Source organism: Rhinatrema bivittatum, chromosome 12 (genome assembly GCF_901001135.1).
Source record: "Rhinatrema bivittatum chromosome 12, aRhiBiv1.1, whole genome shotgun sequence".
Taxonomy (NCBI): Eukaryota; Metazoa; Chordata; class Amphibia; order Gymnophiona; family Rhinatrematidae; genus Rhinatrema; species Rhinatrema bivittatum.
The window spans coordinates 50872680-50898016 of NC_042626.1; the positions used below are offsets into that span (position 1 = coordinate 50872680).

The following is a 25337-nucleotide window of genomic DNA, read 5'->3' on the forward strand; positions in this document are numbered from 1 at the left end:
TCACTTCGGGGTGCTTGGCAGATCTCATTCGGGAGTGGATGAGGAGGGTGCTAGCATGCAGGCCTCCAGGCCCCCCCATCCTGGAACCTCACTTCGGTGTGCTTGGCAGATCTCATTCAGGAGTGGATGAGGAGGGTGCTAGCATGCAGGTCTCCAGACCCCCCACCCACCCTGGAACCTCACTTCGGTGTGCTTGGCAGATCTCATTCCTGAGTGGATGAGGAGGGTGCTAGCATGCAGGTCTCCAGGCCCCCCCACCCTGGAACCTGAAGGCAGATAAAGAGATCGCAAGGCCCCCCCTAACTCTTCCTGGTCTCCCTTCCCACTTCAATGCCGGCTTGATCTCTGGCTCCATCCTCACTAGCACCAAGGCTTCTCCTGGGCCCTTCCTTAATTGTAGATGTCAAGATGGGAGTGGACGTCTTGCTTTTAAGATTATTTGTTGTATGTTATTAATATGTTGGTTTTTAGGTGTTTATGGATTGTTAATTATTTCATGGAGGTCATGTGTGGAGTTTTACATTTTTGTTATAATGACATTTACCATATGTGTTTGAAACTGGTTATTTGTTGAACATATTTTCTGGAAAGGCAGGTTAAACATTTTTTAAATAAATACAAATCACTTATGAAGAAATATCTTTTTCTTTTTCTTTTTTTTTTGTATGACCCGGAAAGCTTCATCCTTGGATGTCCAGTCCATCAGTCCGCTCACTGACCTCCTGGGAGGCCAGGTGGAGGAAAGAGCTGCCTCCTGCGGGTAAAGGTAATGTGCTCCCTGGTCTGAGACTCATGGCCACAGTCACATTTTCAATCATCTCCCATCCTCCACTTGTAGATCAGGAGGCTGCATTGCTTGCTGAGCTCAACCCGCAAGCAGCTGAAGGACAGCCAGATATTTGGGGGCAGGGCCACTGGTGAAGCCTCCCACCAGTGGCCGAAGACGAGGAAGAGGCCCAGGGCTACTGGCAGAGCCCATCCTGCCAGCAGCTGAAGAATGCAGGAGGAGGCCTGGAGCTGCTGCATTAGTAGGGGAGAGAGAGAGTTGGAAATGAATGCTGGGAAAGTGCAGGTGGATAAAGAGAGCGTGAGAGGTGGAGTAGAGAAAAAGAGAAGGCGCTGAGTGGGTTGGGAGTGGCGAGAGGGTGTGTATGCTGAGCAGATAGGGGTGGGGAGAGAGAGTGTGAGCGGGTGGCAAGGTGGAGAAAGTAAGAAGGTGCTGAGTGGGGGGGGGGGTTGAATACAGAGAGAGGAGGTGTTCAGCAGTTAGGATTGAGGAAGAGAGGGTATTGGGCAGATGAGGTGGGGTGGAGAGAGAGAGAGCGAGGATGCTGGCATTGTAGAATGATGGCAAAAAGATTGGGGTGATGCTAGTATGCCAGGCATGGAGGGGAGGGAGAGAGTGGGGTGATGCTGGGCACCGTGGGCAGAGGGCGAGGGCTTGCTGTACCAGAACCATAGTCCAATGAAGGAAGCACTTTGCTGGAGTTGCTGCTGCTGTGCTGAGCTGAGCTGTCACCAGCAGGTAAAGTCAGAAGTAGGAGACTAAAGGTTTGCCTGATACCTACCCACCCACCTCCTCAGAAATGACCTCTGGTTCTAGAACTTTCTTTGCGCTGAAAAATGTATCTCCTGTGCATTATTTATACATTGTAGGTATCTGAATGCCTCTGTCATACCCTCCCTCCCTTCCAGAGTGTGTGTGTGTGTGTGTGTGTATATATATATATATATATATATATATATATATATATATATATATATATATATATATATACACACACACACACACACATTTATTTATTTATTTATTTTTGGTTTTTATATACCGGAAGTTCCTGTATAATATACATATCACTCCGGTTCACAGATAACAGAGATAACTATCGCCGAGATGGCGGTTTACATGGAACATATAGAACAGTTAATCTATTATAAAGTAGAATACAAACTAAGATCTACTAAGAACACATAAATAAAGCAAATAAACATTACAAAATTGCTGTGGGAGGGTTGTTATTCTTCCTGCTCTTAGCTCTCTGGGAAAGCTTGTAGGAAGAGCCAAGTCTTGAGTTTCACTTTGAACATGGAATGGCACGGCTCAAGGCGGAGGTCTGGTGGTAGTGAGTTCCAGAGCGAAGGGCCCGCTGTGGATAGTGCGCGTTTCCTCAGGGAGGATTTTGCTGGTTGGGTGATCATTCTGTTCTGATATGCCCTTCTGGTTGGCTTTTTAGAAGTGTGTAGTTGGAGCTGGAAGGTTAAGTTGAGTGGAGAGATGCTCTGTAGGGCCTTATGAATCATCATGCTGGTTTTGAACTGTATCCTGTATTTAATGGGGAGCCAGTGGAGATGCTGGAGGATCGGGGTGATATGGTCCCTTTTTTTGGCGTTGGTGAGAATTCTTGCTGTGGCATTCAAGACCATCTGGAGGGGTTTGGTGGTGCAGGCGGGAAGGCCCAGCAGGAGTGAATTGCAGTAGTCCAATTTCGGGAGAATGATGGCCTGGAGTACTGTGCGGAAATCCCTGTAGCGGAGAAGTGGCTTTAGTTTCTTTAAAACTTGTAATTTAAAGAAGCATTCTTTTGTGGTGTTATTTACGAATTTGTTGAGGTTGAGTCTGTTGTCTAGGAGTACACCCAGATCTCTGACTTGAGGAGAGGTGGTGTATCCTGAGGTGTCTAGAGGATTGCAGGCGGTGGTTGGGGCAGATTGTTCCGGAGCTATTATAAGAATTTCCGTTTTGTTTGTGTTTAGGACTAAGTTGAGACTGGCTAGTAGATCGTTGATGGTTGAGAGGCATTTATTCCAGTAATCCATGGTTTTGTGTATAGTATCCGTTATAGGGATGAGTATTTGTATGTCATCCGCGTATAGAAAATGGATTAGATTGAGGTTAGTAAGTAGATGACAGAGTGGGAGGAGATAGATGTTGAAGAGGGTGGGGGAGAGTGAGGATCCTTGTGGTACCCCCATTTTGGATTGAATGGGGTGGGACTCCTTGTTGTTTATCTTGACTTTGTATGTTCTGTTCTCAAGGAAGGATTTAAACCAGTTGAAAGCTGCTCCTGTTATGCCGATGTCTGTTAGCCGTTGTAGTAGGCTAGAGTGGTTCACGGTGTCGAACGCTGAGGAGAGATCCAGAAGTGCGAGGAGGCAAGGTTGGCCTTTTTCCAGATTGAAGATAATGTTGTCCGATAGTGTGGCTAACAGAGATTCGGTGTTCTTTGTCTTCCGGAATCCAAACTGGTTAGTGGTGAGGATATTGTTGTCATCAAGGAATTCTGAGAGTTGTCTGTTAACCACTTTCTCCATGATTTTAGCCAACATAGGAAGGTTTGCTATAGGTCTGTAGTTAGCAGGATCCGAAGGGGGAAGGTTGGGTTTTTTGAGGAGAGGTTTGAGCATTGCCAACTTGAGTTGGTCGGGAACTTGGCCTTGAGCAAGGGAACGGTTGATGATGTCTGCCACTGGCTTGGCAATGATGTCGGGGATTGAACTCAGAAGGTTTGATGGAATATGATCTAGCGGGTGAGAGGATGGTTTTATCTTCTTAAGGATGTTCGCTATTTCTAAGGTGGACGTGGGTTCAAGAGATTCGAGTGCTGCTGTGTATGTGTTGGGTTGAGGAGTTTGTGGGCTGTGGTTGCTTGCGTAGCTTGTGTGCAGAGATGGCCCTTTGAGAGGGGCTACGAGTGAGGTGATTTTGTTGTCAAAGAATTCGGCTAGTTCATTAGCTTTTTTAAGAGCTTGGTCATCTGGGATGCTAGGTCCGGGAGGTTTGGTGAGTGCTGAGACATAGGAGAAGAGGGCTCTTGAATCGAATGAGAAGTGGTGTATCTTTTTGGAGAAGAATTCTTTCTTGGTTTTGTTGATTTCGTTTCTATATGAATTGAGGCATGCTTTGTAGGTGAGGAGGGTTGTTGTGGATGGGCTTTTTCGCCATTGGTTTTCCTTGCATCTGAGCTCGTGTTTACGTGACTTCAGCTCTGTGGTGAACCATGGTTTCCTGTTGTCTTTGTCCGGATTGATAGATTTTGTTGTCATGGGACACACTTGATCTGCTATCTTGTTAGTTATGTTAATCCATGTATGTATGTATGTATCAGAGCCGGTGCTAGGCTTTGTGGGAACAATGAGAACAATGATTGTGCCGCTTACTCCATCATTCTCAGGCTCAGCCCCTCCCTCGGCCAATTACACAATTTGCTCTCTGCCCAGTGTCCCCTCTCAATGCCCTGCCCAGACCAGTTGTTTTTTTCCTTCTCTGATTCCTCGGGTCCTGCGAGGCTGATACCTGGAACTTGACTCTGGGCATGAAGCTGTCACATATGTGACTCTGGCTAGGATTGCACCTCAGTGCTGACTATTTCATGAGCCTATGAGTTTGATTTTTTTTCTCTTCTCTTCGGACTCTCTCGAGAATAACCAGAAGAGGAGGTGCCTTCTCATTGTGTACTCGGGCACCGTCTCCTGCTGGACAATTAGCATTTACATTCTTTTTCATCAGATTGCATTGACACTGCTGTTAGCTTCTGGCTGCCAGCCAGTTTTCTTTTGCAAATTGCAATTCCTCACTCTTTTGCGTTTCTATAGCTGGTTCTCTGCCCCTGCCCTGCGCCTGCCTGTCAGAGTTGAGATGAGAGGTGGCCATTATTGTTTTTGCTGTGCCGGCGCAGCACGTGAAGTCCCTTTGACCCCCCCCCCCCCCCGCCCCGAATCAGTTTTTTCGTGCAGGTGGTCGCCTGCTGGGCAGCTCTTTGCTGCTCGGATGGGTCACTCGGCAGCAGACCAAAGGGAGGAAAGAAGGGACTGCGGCAGCCATGGAGCCGCTGCCCCAGGCAATTGCAGGCTATGCACACCCTCTGGCGCTGGGCCTGGTATCTGTCTTCTCTCTATATATTTATCTCTCTCGCGCTCTCTATCTATATCCTTAAAGCTCTTCTTATGCCATAATCAGAACCCTTTGCAAGGGGAAACTTGGGCCCAGAAGTGAAATTGGTGAATGGAAATTAGAAGATGGGTCTTGGGGTCCAATCACATGGTTATTGCAATGGCATCATCTGCCGGCAGGGCCATCATCTTCATGTAGGGGTGGTGGTGGGTGGAACAGGGCTTTCTTGCAATCTCTTCCCATTCAGGAGCAGCTGCTGTAGCCGTCTGCTGTGGCTGAGAGAGCAGAACCCCTACAGCATCAGTCCCCTAGCCCACAGGCATCGATTCTCAAGGGAGGGGTGCTCAGTACACCCTTCAGCCAGGGGCTGTCCCACCAGTGGTGCCTCTGTAGGGTTCACAGTGTTGGTTAACCCATGGCAAATCTCCCACACAGTAGTTGTGGCATAGCCAACGTTCTCAGGATTTCTATCATGATTTTTTTTTCTCCTGTCACACTGAATACTTCCTTTGTTTTTCTTTACATTTACCAGGACCTGTAAGAACATTATATTTCTGTAGGGCCCCATCAATGTTCAGAGCATTATACTGGATAATCCACATTATTAAGATGTCCCTCCCCAGAGAGCTTGGATCTGAGCGGGAGTACAGAGGGGTTAAGTGACTTGCTCTACGTTACACTGTGTGTGATGGGTGGGAGGAATCTCCCAATTCATAACTCTGTATTCTGAACCCGCTGTTATGCTCACCGCTCGCGGGACAGCCTCACGAACAGTATCATTTACCCCAACCCGGTCAGATGCTGCCGATTCGCTTGGCAGGGAGATGCGGCCAGCAATCCTATACCGCTGCCCTTCTGATGCTGTGCTCTAGGCGTATGCATGATGCTCCTGCAGTTAAAGGGCCCATGATGGGAAAAGCCCGCAGCGCCCTTGGATGACGCCCTTGCCGGTTGCCCTCTAAAAGGACTCTTCAGACTCCTTAGCTTGGCCTCAGCAAGATGGTCTCCTGGTTCCTGCTCACCCTGGCCCCAGTCTTCTGTCTTGCTCAAGCTTTCAGCTCCAGCCTGATTCCTGCCCTTGGCTCCAGCCTGGTTCCTGCCTTCAGCTCCAGTCTAATTCCTGCCTTCATCTCCAGCCTGGTTCTTCTCTTCAGCTTCTGCCTGGTTCTCGTCCTCAACTTCAGCTGCTCCAGTCTCCAGTTCCACTTCCGACTTCCTAACATTCAGCTTTGCTTCAGTTTGCGCCTGTGGCCTCGCTGCAGTCTTCAGCTCTGCTTCAGGTTCCACCAGTGCTGGGCAAGCCATCAGCCTTCTCTCAAGCCGTCAGGCTTCCTAGCGCCAGGTCTTCAGCCTCTGCTTTGCCTTGGTATAGAGTCTTGAACCCTGACATGGTCTGGCTCACGCTAAGACACGCTCGCCTGCCATCAGCATGGGCCTCGGGGCCCTGTCCATGAGGTTGGCCACAGCAAGAGGGGCTCACGGGTACGCAGTTCCCGACATCCGCAATGTTAGTATTTATCCATCAGTTACCACCTGCTCAGCAAAATCAGATTCAGTTTCCTACCGTGGCCTTCGTTTACAACTAGCCTGGACTTTTCCCCATTGTCTCCCCACCTCCTATGTAGCCCTACCATTGTGGTAACAATCCTCGGCCAGGGCTGCAGACCACAGCTCCCTCCCGACCCTGGTTCCTATGCGCTCCGTGAGTGGCCACTCGGTGTGGCTGTTGAGCAACAGTTGGGACAGGCCTCCCCTTGGACTATAAATGCTGCCTCCCGGCCCGGTCCAGCTCACAGAAGCCAGACTTAGGAATCCAAATTTAGATCTGCTGCACGGCAGTGTGCGCCTGGCAGCAGCACTGTCGCCGAGTCGCCACGCCAACCCCTGTCCTGCACGCTGTGACCAGGCGCCACCAAAGTCTTTGCCACTCACTTCCCCTTCCTTTCTCTTTTCTCAGCCATTCTGCGTTGGCAAGATAAGGCCAAAAAAGTGGCATGCCATGCCTTTATTATCGGCACTCAGCAGAATAATTCTGGGCCACATTAAATGGACTGGTGTGCTGTGAGCATCTGGTTAGTAAACAGGGAAGAGGGAGCAACAGAAGCTTAATGGATCTGCCACCTGCAATTTGCATTTCAGAACTCGGTAATTCTTTCTATACATGTTGAAACATATTATTATTGAAGGGAGAAACAGAAAATATTGCTTCGGAGAATCCTGCTTCTGATTTCTTGGTGCTCTGCCTCCCTCTGCTGGTTTCCTAAGGTTTTAGGAAGTAAGGTCCTGTAGGAGCACCTCGTGACTGATGAGGTGTCTGTCTGACATTTTTCAGCTGCGCATGTGCAAGAATTTATGCACCTAGCATTCTTGGCAGCGTAAAAATTACACGCGCAAAGTTAAGAGAAACCAAAGCACAGACAGATGACAGCAGGGGCAGGGGTGAAGGGTGATTGCTGAAGTTGGTGGTGCACCATAAAGTTTGCTGCTGTCAGGTGCCCTAGAACACAGTCTACCCTCCTACATTACCTTGTGGGCACTACTTTCTTTGATGCAAAAAGCCTATCAATTTATGCTCACCGTAACCCAATCCTTAGAGGGAAAATTAGCTAAAGCCATCTCTTTAAATAATCGCCTAGTCTACTCACATCAGTTACAATAAAATATGTGAATGAAAAAAATATTTTCTGCAAGAACATTCAAAACCATTTTCTTCATGAAAATGAAATTAATAAAGCGCAAACTTCTGATTAAAATAGAAATGAGAAAGAGAGGACCATAAGGCCATAAAAGCCGGTGATGATAAATACCATAATTTTCACAGCAAAAATTCAAGTTACACAAGAACTAAACCTTTAAAGTATAGACAAACCCTCACCAAATACAAAATAGAAATGTGCATTCAAAACTGTACTGGAAACCAGAAGCCCGACTGTCTTATTATTCCTCACAAAACATCAAGCAATAAAATCAAGAGATATAAAACATCATTTATAATATTAAAACCATGATAATAAAAAGAATAAATGTCAACACAGCTGACGAACATCCAATAATTTAAAAAAACTTGCATAAATTTGTTCTGTTTCTGAAAATTAATAAAATATTTCAAAACATCTGATGAATAAAACATCCAATAATTAAAAGAAATGTTCTATTTCCCCCCAAAAACAATAAAATGTTTCAAAACAATAGAAATATTAAATTGCACCCAATAATTAAAAATAATAAGAATTAAAACATTTTCCTGCTCCCCATACCTTGGACCTTTTGATTTTCACTCACCCTGAGATTATCATAGATTGGTGTTGCGATTCTGGCTGCTGTGCAGTCTCCCCCTCCACCAGAGTACCCCAGTGAGCCTGGCTCCGAACTGTTCTCCAGCATTCTCTGGCTCCTCTTCTCAGCCTGTGCTTCTGCCTCCAAGTCAGTGGGGGACCTCCATGAGCTCATTCCCCTGGCTGACCAACCTCTTCTCTCCTGCCTGTACTACACCCAAACTCCAGCCTTACTTCTCTGTCTCTCCCATGCCTCAAGGCTTTGGCATCATCTTTGTTGGCTCCCTGCTCTAGCCCTCTCTGCCTTGTGGCTTTCTCAAACTATTCCTAGCTTTGTCTCGTGGCCTCCAGGCCTTCTGACTCGGTGACTCCAGCCTTGCTTTTCCCTATCTCCTGGCCTCTGGGCCTTATGTTCCCAGGTTGCCATGGTCTTGCCTTATGGCCATCTGGCCTTCTGTTCCAAGCCTTGATCTGTGGCATGCGGGCCTTCTGACCCTTCCGTGCCTGGTGGCCTGCCCTTGGCTTCTCTGTTTCCTGACCCCTGGCCTAGTTCTGAGACCCTTAGGTCTCTCCCTGCTTCTAGGCCTCTTTCTGCCTTGCCCTTTGGGGCCTTTCTTGCCTACGCTGCCTCCGAGCATTCTATGTTCTGTGTAGTCCTAGTCCTGGTTTGGCATTTCTTGTCTTAGCCTGTCTGCCCCAGTCCTGTGTTCCAGTTCCATCCTTACCTCACTCTGTTCCTGTGGTTCCACCTTTACAAGCCTCGATTCCAGCATTCCAGTGCTCCAGCCCAGCCTGCACCTTGTTCCAGTGCTCCAGCATCACTGGACCATCCATACTCTGTTCCAGTCCTGTGCCACTCCAGGAGGTGGTGTCTACAACACCCCTTACCCAGCTGCCCTTCATTCACAACAATTGGGGCGGTAGAGCCACACAAACTATCTCTTCTCTCTCTCTCATTCAAACACACATACTAACACATTCATTCTTTCACACACTCTCTCTCACGTGCCTGCCTGTGTGTGACACACCAGGCCCTAGAACACTAATACACCACCTACTGTGCAAATAGAACAAGCCAGACTGCTACAAATCCCTACAGAGAAACTACACACTAGTCAAAATACTGCACTTCTGTCACACATGTACATCACAGACAGCCCCTTACCTAATACAGAATAAGAGACTACAAATTAGAAACAGAAATATGCAGGCAAAACCAGACTCTGAGAACGCGAATACTGAAGAAAAAGCAAAATACTAATATATAAAAAATGCACATTCCCAAAGATGGTATATTTCAATTGCTGAAAGGCAAAATATTTTTTTTTACCTTTGTTGTCTGATCTTATTTTCTAATCAGTTGGCCCAGTCTCTTTTTTTTCCCCTTGTCTATCTTTTGCTTATTACTTTTTCAGGGTCTCTTTTCTTTCTGTTTCTTCTCTCTCCTTCTGTCTTATTTTCAGGCTCTCTCTCACATGCTTGCTCTCACACACAATCTTTCTCTTACACAGGATCCCACTCTCATATACTCTCGCTCTCACATGACCTCTCACATACAAGCTCCCATTCCCATACATCATGCAAGCTCTCACTATTACATTCTCTCATTCACACATAGGCTCCCACACACATACACACAGGCTCTCACACTCACATGTCTTACACGTGTGTTCCCATTCTCACAAACACACAGGCTCTCATTCTCACATGCTTTCTCACATGCAGGCTCCCATTCCCCCTCAGTCACACACAAGCTGTCACTCTTACATTCTCTCTCATATACAGACACACAGGCTCTCACATGCAGGTTCTCATTCCCATACATACATACACAAGGTCTCACTTTCACATGTAGACTTTCACATACAGGCTACTATCCCACACGTACACAGGTTCTCACTCTCACATGCTGTCTTTCACATGCAGGCTCCCATTACCAACATAGACAAACACATTCTCTCTCACACAGCTTCATATTGCCACACAAACTCTCACATGCTCTTTCTCACATGCAGGCTCCCACGCCCATATATACTTACTCACTAGGGTTAAAATGCACTCACCATGTACTCCCGCCGCCACATCTCCCCAACAACTTTTATTTCTCATATGTGCAGGCTCCCACTTCCACACACAGGCTCTTACATCCACATGCTCTCTATCTCTCTCACATACATACCTACTCAGTCAGGCTCCAATTCACATCTCATCCCAAGCAGGCTCCCATTCACACACACACTCACACACACCCATGTAGGTTGCAATTCACACTACACACACACACACCCAGGTAGATTACCATTCCCACACACCCAGGCAGCTTACCATTCACAGGCAGGCTCTCCATCGAGTCCAGGAGACTGCTGGCAGCCGAGAAGAGTAGCAGGCCTGGGAGGCCACCGGTGGCCGAGAAGAGGAAGGAATTCGTTCTCCCACTGCTCCTCGCGGGCCTGCCCCTCACTATTCAAAACTTACGGGGCTAGCACTTCCTCTGTGCTGATCTTGCAATGCACAAGATCAGTATAGAGTACATACTGGCTGCATGTGGTTTGAAGGTCGGTGCACAGAGAAGTAGGAGAACAGGCCTGCTACTCTTCTTGGCTGCTGGCAGCCTCCCAGACCTCTTCTTTCTTTGGCCGCTGGCGAAATGGGTTCCGCTGGCGGCCTCCAGACTGCTTCCTCTTTGCGCCTGGTGTGCATGCAATTGGTGGTGCATGGCACACCCCATTTCAAAGTTGGGGGTGCCTGTGCACCACTGTGCACTATGGACGCTACGCCCATGCGCAGGGGGAGCAGATGTTAGGAGCAGCATGGCTAGCAGGGTTCTCCAGGCTCTGCCAGCCAGAGACAAACGCCTCCCATGTGGCCGCCTACTGCCTGGACTGCCCTGCTTCCTGATTCGGCCGCAAGGGCCGATGAGACTGGTGCCCAGCACAAGGAAGCTACCTGGCCTCCATCAGGCCAGACTTATGCTGCAGGAGATGGGATGAGAAGGAGAGAGAGAAGGAGAAGGAGAGAGAGAAGGAGATACTGAGAGGAAAGTGAACAGGGATGAGTGAGACAGGACTGGGGTCTCCCTGTGAGATTGGTTAGCGGGGGAGGGTCCTAGTTTTTAGGCGCCTTCAGAATTTCACACCCTAGGCCAGTGCCTGTGTCTTCAGTCCAGCCCTGAAAGTAAGGGGAGGTGCATGGGATAGAACAGTACTTTACTTCTCAAGCAGCGGGCCGGCCTCTGGGATGTTCTTTCTGTACCTCTGTGCTTGCAACATCAGCATGATCCCTCTCCAGGGGCTCATGCTGGATTCTATCGACAGTGCCTCAAATCTCTTCCTTGCTGCTTCAGCCCTGTCTTCCTATTCTCAGGGTAACTAGGGCTAAGGAAGACCAAAGGGGAGGGGCAGGATCAGCAGAAGGGAAGAGCCTCTGCTCCATATTCCAGCCCCTCCCCTCCTATCCTCTCCTCATCCCCCTCTCCCACACACACTTTATTTAAAAAATTTTTATATTCCGACATTCACTGTGAGTATCACATTGGTTTACATTAAACATGAACTTAGCTAATAAATGCTTTACAGGGAACTCTTGACATATGAGGATAATATATGATATTTAAATAATGTAAACAATACATGAACATAGATTAATGCGGGTAGCATGAACTATTTAACAATGCGAAGGAAGATAACCTAGACTTAGCTTATGTCTCTTCATAGAGAGCATGGAGAGTAGGGAATTACAGCAGAGGAAAGCAGGGGAGATAGAACAGAAAAATGGAAGCAAGATGTGAGAGAGTAAGGTCTGCCTGTTCAGGTGTATGCCTGTTTAAATAGCCAGGTCTTTAATTTCTGCTTGAATTTCTTTGGGCAGAGTTCTTGGCGTAGACTCGTTGGCATAGAGTTCCAAAGTGCAGGTCCGGCTATGGACAGTGAGCGAGCTCTTGTGGAAGCAAGGTTATAGAGTTTGGGATTGGGGGTGCGTAGAGTTGCCAGGTATTGATTTCTGGTAGGTCTTGTGGAGGTGTGGAAAATTCATGATTCCTTGAACCAATTCATGTCGGGGTTATGTAGGGCTTTGTGGATAAGGGATAGGGTTTTGTATTGGATACGGTGTATAATGGGGAGCCAGTGCAATTCCTTGAGGACGGGTGTTATGTGAGGATACGGGCGGTAGCGTTTTGGAGGATTTGGAGAGGGTGGATGGTGTTTTTGGGAAGACCTAGGAGGAGGGAGTTGCAATAGTCAATTTTCGAGAAAATGGTTGCCTGCAGAACTGTACGAAAATCAGTAAGATGAAGGAGGGGTTTTAATTTTTTTAACGTATGTAATTTGAAAAAGCACTCTTAAGAGTGGAGTTGATAAATTTTTTGAAGTTCATATAGTTGTCTAGTATGACACCGAGGTCTCTAACATGCTGAGTAACCGTGATAGATGTGGGGGATGTGTGGTGAGGGTAGTTGTCTGAACTGTTTTGTGGTGTGACGAGCATAAGTTCTGTTTTTGCAGTGTTGAGGGCAAGAGGGTTGTTGGAGAGAAGCTTGTTGATTGTGTTTAGGGTGGATTCCCAGGTGTTGATGGCCTTAGGTAGGGAGTCGTTAACTGGTATGAGTATCTGCACATCATCTGCGTATATGAAATGTGGAAGTTTAAGGTCAGAGAGTAGGCTGCAGAGGGGTAGTAGATATATATGGAATAGGGTAGATGATAGGGAGGAGCCTTGTGGGACACCTTGATTAAGGGGAATTGCTTTGGATTCGTGATTTCCAATCTTGATTTTGTATTGTCTGTTGCTAAGATATGATGTGATCCAGCTAAGGGCAACTCCCTTAGCTGGATCACATCGCGGCCTGCGCTCCCCGCGATCGGCGGTGACCCACCGGGGTCCGGAGCAGGCCGCAGCGATGCACCCACCTCCGCCACGAGGCCGCACCTCCCCGACGCGACCGGATGGCCCCCTTGCTGACATCACTTGCCTGCGACCCAGCAAGGACTTAAAAGTAGGGCCGCGATCCGAGTCCCGTCTCTCCCTGCCGCCATCGACGTCCGGCTTCACCTCGGCCCGTGCTCCCCGCGATCGGCGGTGCCTGGATTATAGGTCTCTTCTCTGTTTTACTCTCTTTACTTGGAGAGTCACTGCCCCAGGCCTTAGATGTCTGTGCAGCAGGGACTTGGGACTCAGATGACAGCAGAGCAGGGAGTCAGGCAGGAGTGCAGCCAGGTGAGAATAATTTGTGGGAAAGGAAGGGGGGCGGTGAATGCTGAAAGAGGGTGAGGGGAGAAGGGGTGCAGTGCAAAAAACTGGTAAATGTGAAGGGAGGTTAGGAGTGTTGAATGCTTGGGGGGAGGCCCAGGATGCTGACTCAGTATTATGTACTTCTGCTCCTGCTGGTGGTGGGGGAGAGGGGATAGGGACCTGTTTGAAAGGACAAGCTGGGCCATACTAGGGGAGGGGGGAAGTGGGAAAGGGGGATGAAGGGGGGGATAGAGAGAGAGGATCACAAATGACCGGGGGGGGGGGGGGGGGGGGGGAGAGGGGAATTAGGAGGGGGCAGGAAAATGGAGAGAGAGAGAAAGAAGGGAGAAGGGACCCTGGATAAGGGCCAGGGTGATGGAGAGGGAAAGAGAAAGAGAAAGAGAAAGAGAAAGAGAGAGAGGACAGGTACTGGGAAGATAGAGATGGAGAAATGGCTCAGGAAGAGAAAAGGGATGGGAGAGGGAGAGAACCCTGGATTTGAGGGTGGGGAATTCTGGGGGGATAATGGAAGAGAAGAGAAATGATGAATGGAGGAGAGACAGAGAAGGAGAAAGAGGAGAGCATCAAGAGAAAAGAAAATATTAAAATATCTATGCAAGGAAAGAGACACAGAAGAAGGGAAAGGCACCAGAGAGAGAAAAACAAAGGAACAGAGAGAGAAGACCTGAGAATGAGAAAAAGAACACAGTCAGCCAGAAAAGCAAGCCAGAGACATCAAAGGTTGGAAACTGTTATTGCCTGATAGAGAATATTAATAACTCACCAGTATAAAATTTACTGGGACACAGATCAAGGTATCTGACCTAGACGTGTCTCCCACATAGAATTTAAATGTTGGGAAGAGATGTATTTTGTTGGATAACTTTGACATATCCACCAGCACGGAGGCTTCAAAAATAGTTTGTGTTAACTAAGAATGTGCTTTTAGATGTATTTTGAGAATAGATTGCTACAATTTTCCATGGGGACAATCCACCAGACATTCTCCCTCCTTTATTGCTTGCACTACAGGGAACAAGTGTCTAAGATTTGCCCAGCAGAACTTTGGTAATCTTACCCTAGCTCTGTCCCGGGAAGGAGAAGGGCAGTGCTTTACTGCTTTTCACCCTTGTGCACCTCCTATGCCAGCTTCAGTACTGATGTCTGAATGTGTGCTGCCCTCTAATCTCACAGGAATGGCCGGCTCTGATTGAAGCTGGCAGAACGAGACAGGTAGAAAGTGCTACTTTCTTGTTGTTGAGAGGGGGGCAGGGAGCAAGACTTATACAAAATTTGGTTAGCGGTGCCATAAAATAAAAAGGTCGAGAAGCCCTGGGCTGGGGGGGGGGGGGGGGCGGGTGGAGCCGGGGAGGGAAGAGACTGGGACGAAGAGTGGGATGGGAGAAGAGGAGAGAAGAGAGCTGTGTGAGAGTGGAGGGTACGCACTCACCATGTTCTTCCTCCACTCATCCCCCCCCCCCCCCGAAATAAAAGCTGTTGGGGAGATGTGGCAGCGGGAGTACATGGTGAGTGCATTTTGACCCTAGTGAGTAAGTGCTGGGGTAAAGGATGCCTTCGAAAATGTCCCGTGACTTCATGGAGTTCACTTTGTCCAGTCTTCTCTTCTTATCAAACCCAGCATCTCTTTACAAGAACAAAAAGTAGGAGCAGATTTAAGGACGGGGAGGGGAAAAAAAGCCCACAGGTCAGTTTGCTTGCACAATAATTAAACAGAATTGTCTTACGCCCACAGATTTCATTCCACAGAATAAAAGTTACTCAAGCAAAGACTTATGCAACATGAGCTGGACGTTTTTGGCTCCACCTTTAGAGCTTGCATCGAACAGCGTGCTTGCATGAGAGATTTTTCCCTTCCAGAAATGAAAACCTTTAGGCAAAGGCCACACTCTTTCTAATGGGGCATAGTATATGCTATTTCTAAATTGGGCAAGCACGCTGCCCACGGGATTTTATCAGCAGGGCTACCTGGCACAACGCCTGAAGGTGTGAGAGTCTTTGGGGCAGAAAAGAGGGAGCAGGGAAATTGAAAATACTTTTTTTGTTTGTTTTTAGGAGATGAAAGGACCCTGGCTCCAGGTGTCAGGCAGGCTATGTACTCAAGAAGAGTGTCAGACCAGCTACCTTGGACCCCACAGGCCATGGGGTAGCTGAATTGGTACCAACAGCCTACAGTTCCCTAGAAATAGGTTAGTGCAAGAAAACAAAGAGTAGATAAAGGAAGCACAATCTAGTAATGGCACAGGGTACCTAGGATGATACCAGTAGGCCTTTTTAGCAGGGTACCAGTGACTACCAGCAAGTACTCTTCAGAAACTAACCAGGCAGTGCTGGCAGGTTGGTGATGGCCCAGTATTGTCTAGTAAGGCCCAGGAGTCCCAGGTGGCCAGATGTTCAGGACGCAGCCTCACTAGCTTAGCTTATTACACAGCTTAATAGTGGTATCTGAGTATCCATACAAGACTCATGGGTCAGTTCCTTTATCCCAAATAAGCCCAACTACAGGATTATCAGGATTTTTGAAGTCAAGTGGGGAACATCCCTAAGATGTTGATAACTAAGCTCAACCTGCAGATTGGCAGGAGTAACACAACAGGTGCCCGAACTAAACTGAATTACTCCAGCTCTCCACTGGAAAAAGCCTCTGTGGCTATTCACTCTCCTGGTTTTTTTTTTTCCAAGGAACTTCCCACGCCTCTCCATCCTAGAGGCAAATTCTGCATCCATCTAGATACAGGTCCTTCCAGGCACATCTGATCACTGCACACTTCAACAGGGTGCATGGAGATGGAGTGATATCATCTCTGATTTAGAGCAGTAATCACCTATGGGTAGATAATGACTTACCAAACAATCATGGAGTCTCTGACAATCTCACTTCTTCCTGTGTCATGGTAGCCCCAGCATGATCCTCTGACACCATCTTCCTCCCCGTCCCCCACGGCCAGCAGGGCAGCTGACAGCCCACTGATCCTGTTCCCCAGGTGCAGCTGTAGAAATGCATGGGGGATGCTGCTGACTGAGTGGGAGGGAGAGAGGTGAATGACACTGGGAGCAGGGGCATGACCACCAGGCCTGGCGCAACTGGATGTGCAAACCATGCAATTACACAGGATGGCACATCTGGTAGGGAACATCAGGATCAGGGAGAGGTCCGTGCTGCCACGGGTGGACCTGATCCCACCAGTGGTGTAAGAACCAGGAGATCTGTGCTGCCACCGTTGGGCCTGATCCCACCGGCAGCGGAAGAAGCAGGAGGCCACAGCAGAAGAGGAAGCCCATCCGGTAGCTCCTTCTCATGTGCTAGCCCCATGGTATTCAACACTCACGGTATTAGCACTTCCTATATTCTCATCTCGCGATGCACAAGAGCAGACGCAGAATGGCTACTCTCCACAAAGAAGAAGGTACAAGCTGGCAGCAGTAGTGGAGGAGGAATGAAATAAGAACATAAGGTATGACATACTGGGTCAGACCAAGGGTCCATCAAGCCCAGTATCCTGTTTCCAACAGTGGCCAATCCAAGTCACAAGCACCTGGCAAGTACCCAAACATTAAATAAATCTCAAGCTACTATTGCTTATTAATTACCGTAATAGCAGTTTATGGATTTTTCCTCTAGGAACTTTTCCAAACCTTTTTTAAACCCAGTTACACTAACTGCTGCAACCAAATCCTCTGGCAATGAATTCCAGAGCTTAACTATGCGCTGAGTAAAAAATAATTTTCTTCGGTTTTTTTTTATATGAGCTACTTGCTAACTTCTGAGGGTGTGAGAATGGGAGCCTGACTGAGATTTGGATGGATGTGAATGGGAGACTTCTGGGTTGTGCATGTGTGAGAGGGAGACAGAGAGAGAAAGAGAATGGGAGCTACCTGGGTTGTATTTGTGAGAGAGAATGGGGGCTGCAGTTGGATTCCAACTTGTCAACAGCTGAAGTATAGATGCTGCTGGTAGATCCCAACCAAAGAAGAGCTGGAGACGCCTGCGAGTTTGTCTGAGGGAGCATATATGTGTATGAGCTTGTCTGTGTGTATATAAGAAAGAGAAGAGAAAGTTTTTGCATCCCACTCCCACTAATCCACCACAATCTCAGGGCAACTGGAAATCAAAAGTTCCCAGGTATGGAGAGTGTGAATTTTTAAAATCCTTTTTAGTTTTATTTTTCAGGTGTTATTTGCTGTGTCTGCTGTTTTGAAATAATTTACTGGTGTTTGGGACATTAAAAAAAACTTGTATATGAGTTTTTAATTATTTGATCTTTTATTCATTAGCTTGTTTTGAATTATGTATTTTATTTCTTGATTTTGTTTGATGTTTGAGGAATGGTGATGGTTCTGTTTTTTTCATTGTTGCACTGCATAGATTGTCTGGCTTCTTGCGGGTTCCTGTTCTGTTTTTTTGTCTGCGCATTTGTATTTCTACTTTATGGTTGCTCTATTCTGTATTTGGTGAGGGTCTGATTATGTTCTGCATGTGTGACTGAGTTAAGGCATTTTCCTAATAGGAGGTGTATTAGTGTTTTAGGGCTTTCAGAGGGTCAAGCCCACACCCAACACACATCACAATAGGCCTAATAACATATGGGTTCCAAATGTCTTTTTGCAGGGATTTCTGGTTGGCATCACAGATGTAAATATAATGTAAGTGATTTTTAACTCAGAATTATATACATTGATATGTCATGTAGAATATAAATGCATAACTCTTAATTGTGTGTGTGTGTGTGTGTGTGTGGGGGGGGGGGTGTTGAGCAAGGCCCCCTCGCCTCATCACCACCCCCTCGCCTCATCAGCCATGAGGGAGGGGTTGGTGATGTCAGTTTTTAAAGTTTGTATCACTGAAGGAAACTGGGCTTTTTTGTGATGGGCCCAGGACTGAGAATGAATGGGGGGGCAGCACAATAATTGTTCACATGGGGCAGCAAAAAAGCTAGCACCAGCTCTGATCACCACCATGGACGAACCCCCCACCCTTCATCCCCCATTTCAAAATATGTCTGTGTGCTGGCCCTGCTCTCATAGATCCTGCATTTTAATTTAAAAAGTGATTTATTCCTTTAAAAAGTTGGACACCACAGAATGAGAGCATGGATCAAGGGTAAATGCAACAAGAGATCACAAGGACTTTATACAATATAAATTCTCCTGGAATTGGAGGAGTGATATCCTAAACACTTTCATGCTCTGTGTCTGGATGCTGGGATGTATCCTTGGCAGTGAGGTTGGATCAGTTGCTCTTTCTTTCTACTGCTATCTATGTTGCCAGGCCCAGGCTTCAATTCACTGTACTTATTAATAATAAGGAAGTGAAACGCCCAATTTTGTTATACTCTCCTGCCGGTCAGGCTCCCGTCCACTTTACACAGAGGAAGAGGAAATAGTGCCAGATAAAGAGCAGTGTTGTCAACTCGGATAATAGAAGGACTAGGGGGCACTCCATGAAGTTAGCGAGTAGCACATTTAAGACTAATTGGAGAAAATTCTTTTTCACTCAATGCACAATTAAGCTCTGGACTTTGTTGCTAGAGGATGTGGTTAGTGTGGCTGGGTTTAAAAAAGGTTTGGATAAGTTCTTGGAGAAGTCCATTAACTGCTATAAATCAAATTGACTTAGGGAATGGTCTCTGCTATTACTGGCATTAGTAGCATGGGATATTCTTGGTGTTTGGGTACTTGCCAGGTTCTTGTGGCCTGGTTTGGCCTCTGTTGGAAACAGGATACTGGGCTTGATGGACCTTTGGTCTGACCCAGCATGGCAATTTATGTTCCTGCCTGAATAAAGTCACTACGTTCACAGTGAAAAATCTGCAGATTGGGTAAAAAGTAGCTAAAACCACGTAGCTACATGGTAGCAATAGCATAGCTGGGAAATGCAGAATTCTGGTCATCCCAAGATTGATGTAGATTGGCAGGGGAGAGAGTGCATACACTTTTGCTCTTGCTCACTGCCATAGGCATATATACGTATACACTGTTACACGACACAGATTTGGGGATTCAGAGAGCATTACTGACACACACTCGCTCCCACTAACATAACTACACAGACTCTCTCATTTGCTCTCATACTAATCCAAACACACACACACACTCATGCGCTATTGCTCATGGGTTAGCTCAAGGAGTTTCTCCCCTCAACAGCACGCTGTTGACATGTGCAGGCTGCAGCCTCGCTGAACACAACAAGACATAGGCTGCTGTCAGTCTGTCACCCATAAGGCGATAATAAAGTTGCAGCTCTTTTTTTTTTTTTTGGCTAGCTGTGTTTTCCCGTCGATAGCAGGCTGAATTAGCCCTGCTGTAATGAGACCTGTCCGTCAGGCACAGGAGGCGGAGCTTCCCAAGTGAGGTCAGAGCTTTGCTCTGAGGCTGCGCGTGTGTTCCCGCGCTGGATCAACGACTCTCCTCAGTCTGTTTTTCCGCGCGCGGGAGACGCACGCGGAGCTTCAAGACCTCCTCAGAAAAATTTCAATATGTCACAAAAAAACCCGACCCTCTGGATTTAAACCCTGCGGCTGCGGGAAGGTGATGTCTATAACAGACACACACGACAAATGCTACCGATGTTTGGGGCCGGACCATGATATCACCACATGTATCTCCTGTGGAAGAATGTCACCAAGAGCCCGAAGAATCCGGGCCGAACGTATGGGCTCTCTACGATCACCATCACAGGTGAGCTCCGTGGTCACATCCCCATCTCAAGGCCAAAAAGCACTGTCTACTGACACGGGCTCAGATAGGCCCACAAAACGAAAGTGGCAAGAGGAGCGTAGGCCCTCAGTAACGAGTCCACTTACAAAAGCCTCGGGACACTCCCACAAAGGACAATGTCCAAAAGACAAAGACTCGGACGAGTCCTGTCAATCAAAAAGAATATCAGAACGGGGACCCGTTCTCCACAAAGAAAAGCGCGCCAAAACTTCTGCGCCCAAGACTGCGCCGCGTACGGCGCCGATAATGACGCAACTCCTCGCCCCTATAGAAATACCTGCGACAGAACGGAGCGGCGCTACGCACGCGAAACGAAGCGACGCGGCGCATACTAAACGTAACGGAGCGACGCTCACTGAAAGTGATGAATCGGCGCACACGGCGCGGAGCGGAGCGGCGCACACGGCGCGGAGCGGAGCGACGCGAACCGGAGAGCCGCATACGGGGCGGAACGGAGCGACGCGAAGCGGGGAAACGCACACGACGATGAACAAAGCGACGCGAAGCACACGGCGCGGAGCGGAGCAACGCACACGCCGAGAAGCGAAGCGACGCACAAGGCGCAAAACATTTCAGGAACGCAAAAACAACCAGTATATAAAAGAAAGCGAGATATAACACATACGACTCGCGTGACAAGCCGGGACACGGCGCGACCCAATTCACCACCTTTTCCAGAAAATATCACTTCATCGCAACAGACAAAGGAAATTGAATACTTCCAATCTAACATAGAGGAAAGAGAAGTCTACTCTCATGCTCCTTCGTCCTCTTCCTCGGACAGAGACCACTCGGACTTCACCTACAACTCCAGAAACCGTGATGATATTAATCCACTACAAGAACCTTTACGAAAGAAAAAATCTCTACCAACAGAAACTCGCATTCACAAACGACTTACACCTCAACCAACATCAGAGATTTTGAAAGCAAAAATTTCAACATCCCATACCTCTAAAGGAGAAAAGAGAGGCATGTCTCCAAATACAAAAGATGCCTTCAAATCTTTATCGTATGCCTTAGCGGGTTTCTATGATAATATGACAAAGAAATATAATATGTCTCCTTCACCGGAAACTGAAGAGAACAATTCACCAATACAATCGGCTGCCACTTCTCCTACATCGATCAGTCCCCAAGCATCGGAAGACATGACCCGATCACCTGTAGACCCAACTACACAATACTCTCCAATTATCTCCACTATAACACCACGTTATAACCAGCCTGCCAATGTCTCACTATCGCCTGAACATGGACAGGAAACCCAATTCAACAACCCTACTCCGGATTCCTCTACGGGTTACCCATCAGATCCGGACGTCGATCAAAACGAACCATACTCCCCACCGGAAGATTTGACGTACCCCAAATTTCTAGAAAAAATGGGGAAGGCGTTAAATATTACGGTTCAAAAAATACCAGATCCAAGAGCAGAAACTCTTGATCTATTAAAAATTTTTGATACACCACACGAGCCAACGGCGTTACCCCCACACACCGTTCTGCACAACTTATTAGAGAAATCCTGGGACACCCCATTTACAATTCCGGCAGTATCCCGCAAAATTGACATAAAGTACAAACTACAAAAGACCGCTCACTACTCTAACACTCAGCTACCACATACTTCCTTGGTGGTAGAGTCAGCGATGGGGAAGGCTAGGAAGAATAAGCTGCATTCCTCAACTCCACCAGTTAAAGATATGAGAACACTAGACGACTTTGCGAAACGAGCCTACCAAGGTTCTATGTTGGGGGCACGCATATATCACCACCAATTTTATCTAACACAATATTTATATGATTGTGTACAAAAGATGAAGGCAAACCCAGACCTCACAGATTTCTCACCAGTCCAGGACATAGAGGAAGGTATCCGACACCTCCTCCGTACCACGTATGAAGGATTTGATACTGCTTCTCGAGTCTCCGCTAGTGCCATAGCAGCAAGACGATTAGCCTGGCTGAAGTCGAGCTCCATTAGAGAAGACGTTCATACAAAACTTGCTAACCTTCCGTGTAAAGGTGATAACCTTTTTGGAGACAAACTTCAAGAGACTGTTGCACAATTAAAAGAACAATCCGCAGCAGTACAATCATTAACAACTCAACCCTTGTATCAGTCCGCAAGACGAGGTTTCATTCCATATAGACGTCAACCCTTCCAGAGGAGACCGTACAGGCAATACCCATCATATCGGACACCTCTTTATCAATCCTACCAACCGTACAGTAGACCAGCTTCGTCACAGAGTCAACTAAGGAGGGGCCGTGGACGATCTCAACGCCCACAGCAAAACCAACAACAACAAACTACTTCCAACAAACCTTCGCAGTCTTTTTAACACTGCCTCAGCCACTACCACCACAGCAACAAGCAGGAAGGATATCTATGTATTATCAACAGTGGGCTGCCATCACGACGGACCAATGGGTCCTAACTATCATACGACAGGGATACAAAATCCCATTCCACCAAAACCCACCCCTTCCACATCCTTCGTCCAGAATATATCAAACAAACGCAATAGAAATTCGCCAAGAATTAAACAAATTGCTACAACAACAAGCAATTCAACTTCTACCGAAGACCTCCTGGGACGTTGGATTTTACTCCCCTTACTTCCTCATTCCAAAGAAATCAGGGGACCTACGTCCAATCCTCGACCTCCGCCAGCTCAACAAATTTATAATTACGGAAAAATTCAAAATGATATCCCTAAAATCCATCTTACCCTTGATCCAACGCAATGCATGGATGTGCAGTATCGACCTCAAGGACGCTTATACTCATATTCCAATGCACCCCGTGTCATGGAAATACCTGTCGTTTCAGGTCCTGAACAACCACTATCAATACAAGGTACTACCTTTCGGACTGTCCACAGCACCGAGAGTCTTTACCAAATGCATGGCAGTGGTAGTGGCTCACCTCCGCCAACAAGGAATCATAATCTTTCCATACCTCGACGACTGGTTACTGACAGCATCAGACCCGACGACCTTACGTCACAATCTCTCACAAACCATTCGCTGTCTCCAAAACCTGGGACTTCTCATCAACTACCAGAAGTCGCATTTTCAAGCAACCCAAACCTTACAATTTCTAGGAGTTCTCCTAGATACGATCAGGCACAAAGTCTTTCTAACACCAGAACGACGAACCACAATGACACAAATATTCCGTACCTTACAGCGCATACAGCGACCAACAGCTCGACAAGTCCTTGTAGCATTAGGGCACATGGCAGCGGCTATACATGCCGTTGCAAATACCCGTCTACAGATGCGTCAAATACAATGGCACCTTCGCCGTCAGTGGAAACAACACTCACAACCATTGTCTTGGAAGATCCAAATGAACACAGCGATAATCAATCAACTTCAGTGGTGGCTCCAACGACACACCTTAAGAAAGGGAGCACCTTTCATGATCCTTCCACACAATGCGGTTCTCACTACAGATGCGTCAAAGAAAGGCTGGGGGGCCCATCTAAACAAGTTTCAAACACAAGGTCTATGGTCATTAACAGAACAGACCTTACCAATCAATCTCCTGGAACTCCGGGCCATCCGTTATGCATTACGGGCCTTTCTCCCGTATATACGGGGTCACAGACTTATGATCTACACCGACAACCAAGTAGCGATGTTCTACATAAACAAACAAGGCGGCACGGGGTCCTGGCCACTATGCAGGGAAGCAATTTGGACATGGGAATGGGCGTGCAAACACTCAATCCACCTACAAGCCACTTACATCCCAGGAATAGCCAACACACAAGCGGACAGACTCAGCCGCATTTTCCATCCACACGAATGGGAACTTCACCAACAGGTAGCAAACTATATCTTCCAGACATGGGGAACACCCTCCATAGACCTCTTTGCGACCGAACACAATCGCAAAGTAGGGAACTTTTGTTCAATTTGGCCGAGTCCATTACGACAAGCGCAGGACGCTTTTCTCCTTCCATGGACACAACAACTCCTATATGCCTTTCCACCGATTCCGCTGATCACACGTACGCTGCAAAAATGCATACTGGATTCAGCACAATTAATTCTTATAGCACCTGCATGGCCTCGCCAACATTGGTATCCATACCTACTACACCTGTCGGTACAACCACATATTCGACTTCCACTCCGAGTCGATCTCCTTTCACAAGAAGAGGGTACATTACTTCACCCACTCCATCAATCTCTACACCTCACAGCGTGGAGACTGAGCGGATCCTCCTAGAGGAACAGGGTATCTCCGTCATGGTTCAAGATGTCATCCTTGCATCACGCCGACTATCCACAAGGAAAAACTATTATTCCAAATGGCAGAGGTATCTTCATTGGTGCATGTCGGAATCCGTGGACCCCTTATCCTGTCCTCCAGCACGACTGTTAGACTATCTTCACACTCTACATACCTCAGGCCTAGCCACTTCTTCGGTGCGAGTACACCTCAGTGCCATTGCGGCAAGACATAGATTATATAAAGACCAATCCATTTCCATGCACCCTATCATTTCTAGATTTCTCAAGGGACTCACGAATTTGCGTCCCCCAATCTCAAAACCACCAATCCCGTGGGACCTAAACATTGTTCTGGACCAACTCACGCAATATCCTTTTGAGCCTTTACACTCAGCTCATATGAAATACCTTACATGGAAAGTTGTGTTTTTAGTTGCCATCACATCAGCAAGACGTGTGAGTGAACTACAAGCCTTGGTACACTATTCACCATATTTGCAATTCTTGCCGAACAAAGTGTTATTACGACCACATCCATCATTTCTACCAAAAGTGGTAACCTCTTTCCATCTCAATCAATCCATTGAACTTCCAATTTTCTTTCCAGAACCACACAACTCAGACAAAGAAAAACAACTACATACTCTAGATTGTAAACGTGCACTAGCACTATACACATTAAAGACCCAATCTGTGAACAGACCATCTCAGCTATTCTTATCATTCAACCCAAATATGCCAGGGAAACCAGTGGCTAAACGTACTATAGCTAGTTGGATTGCACAATGCATTCAATTCTGCCATACCAAACGACAAATCTCTCTACCCTCTCGACCAAAGGCACATCAAACAAGAGCATTAGCAACCTCGGTTGCTTACCTCTCCAATGTGCCGCTTTTAGACATTTGCAAGTCAGCAACGTGGGCTTCTCTTCACACCTTTGCGGCTCATTA

The 25337-nt window shown here is 47.2% G+C and overlaps 1 protein-coding gene across 1 annotated transcript in view; it reads left to right on the plus strand.

Moving 5' to 3' along the window:
* The first annotated feature begins 1450 nt into the window (after positions 1-1450).
* MLX (MAX dimerization protein MLX) overlaps positions 1451-25337 on the plus strand; it is a 56581-nt gene continuing 32694 nt past the window's right edge. The window contains exon 1 of the mRNA XM_029572648.1: positions 1451-1525. Coding sequence (XP_029428508.1) covers positions 1466-1525 — 60 coding nt within the window. The 5' untranslated portion in view covers positions 1451-1465. The remainder of the gene's footprint in view (positions 1526-25337) is intronic.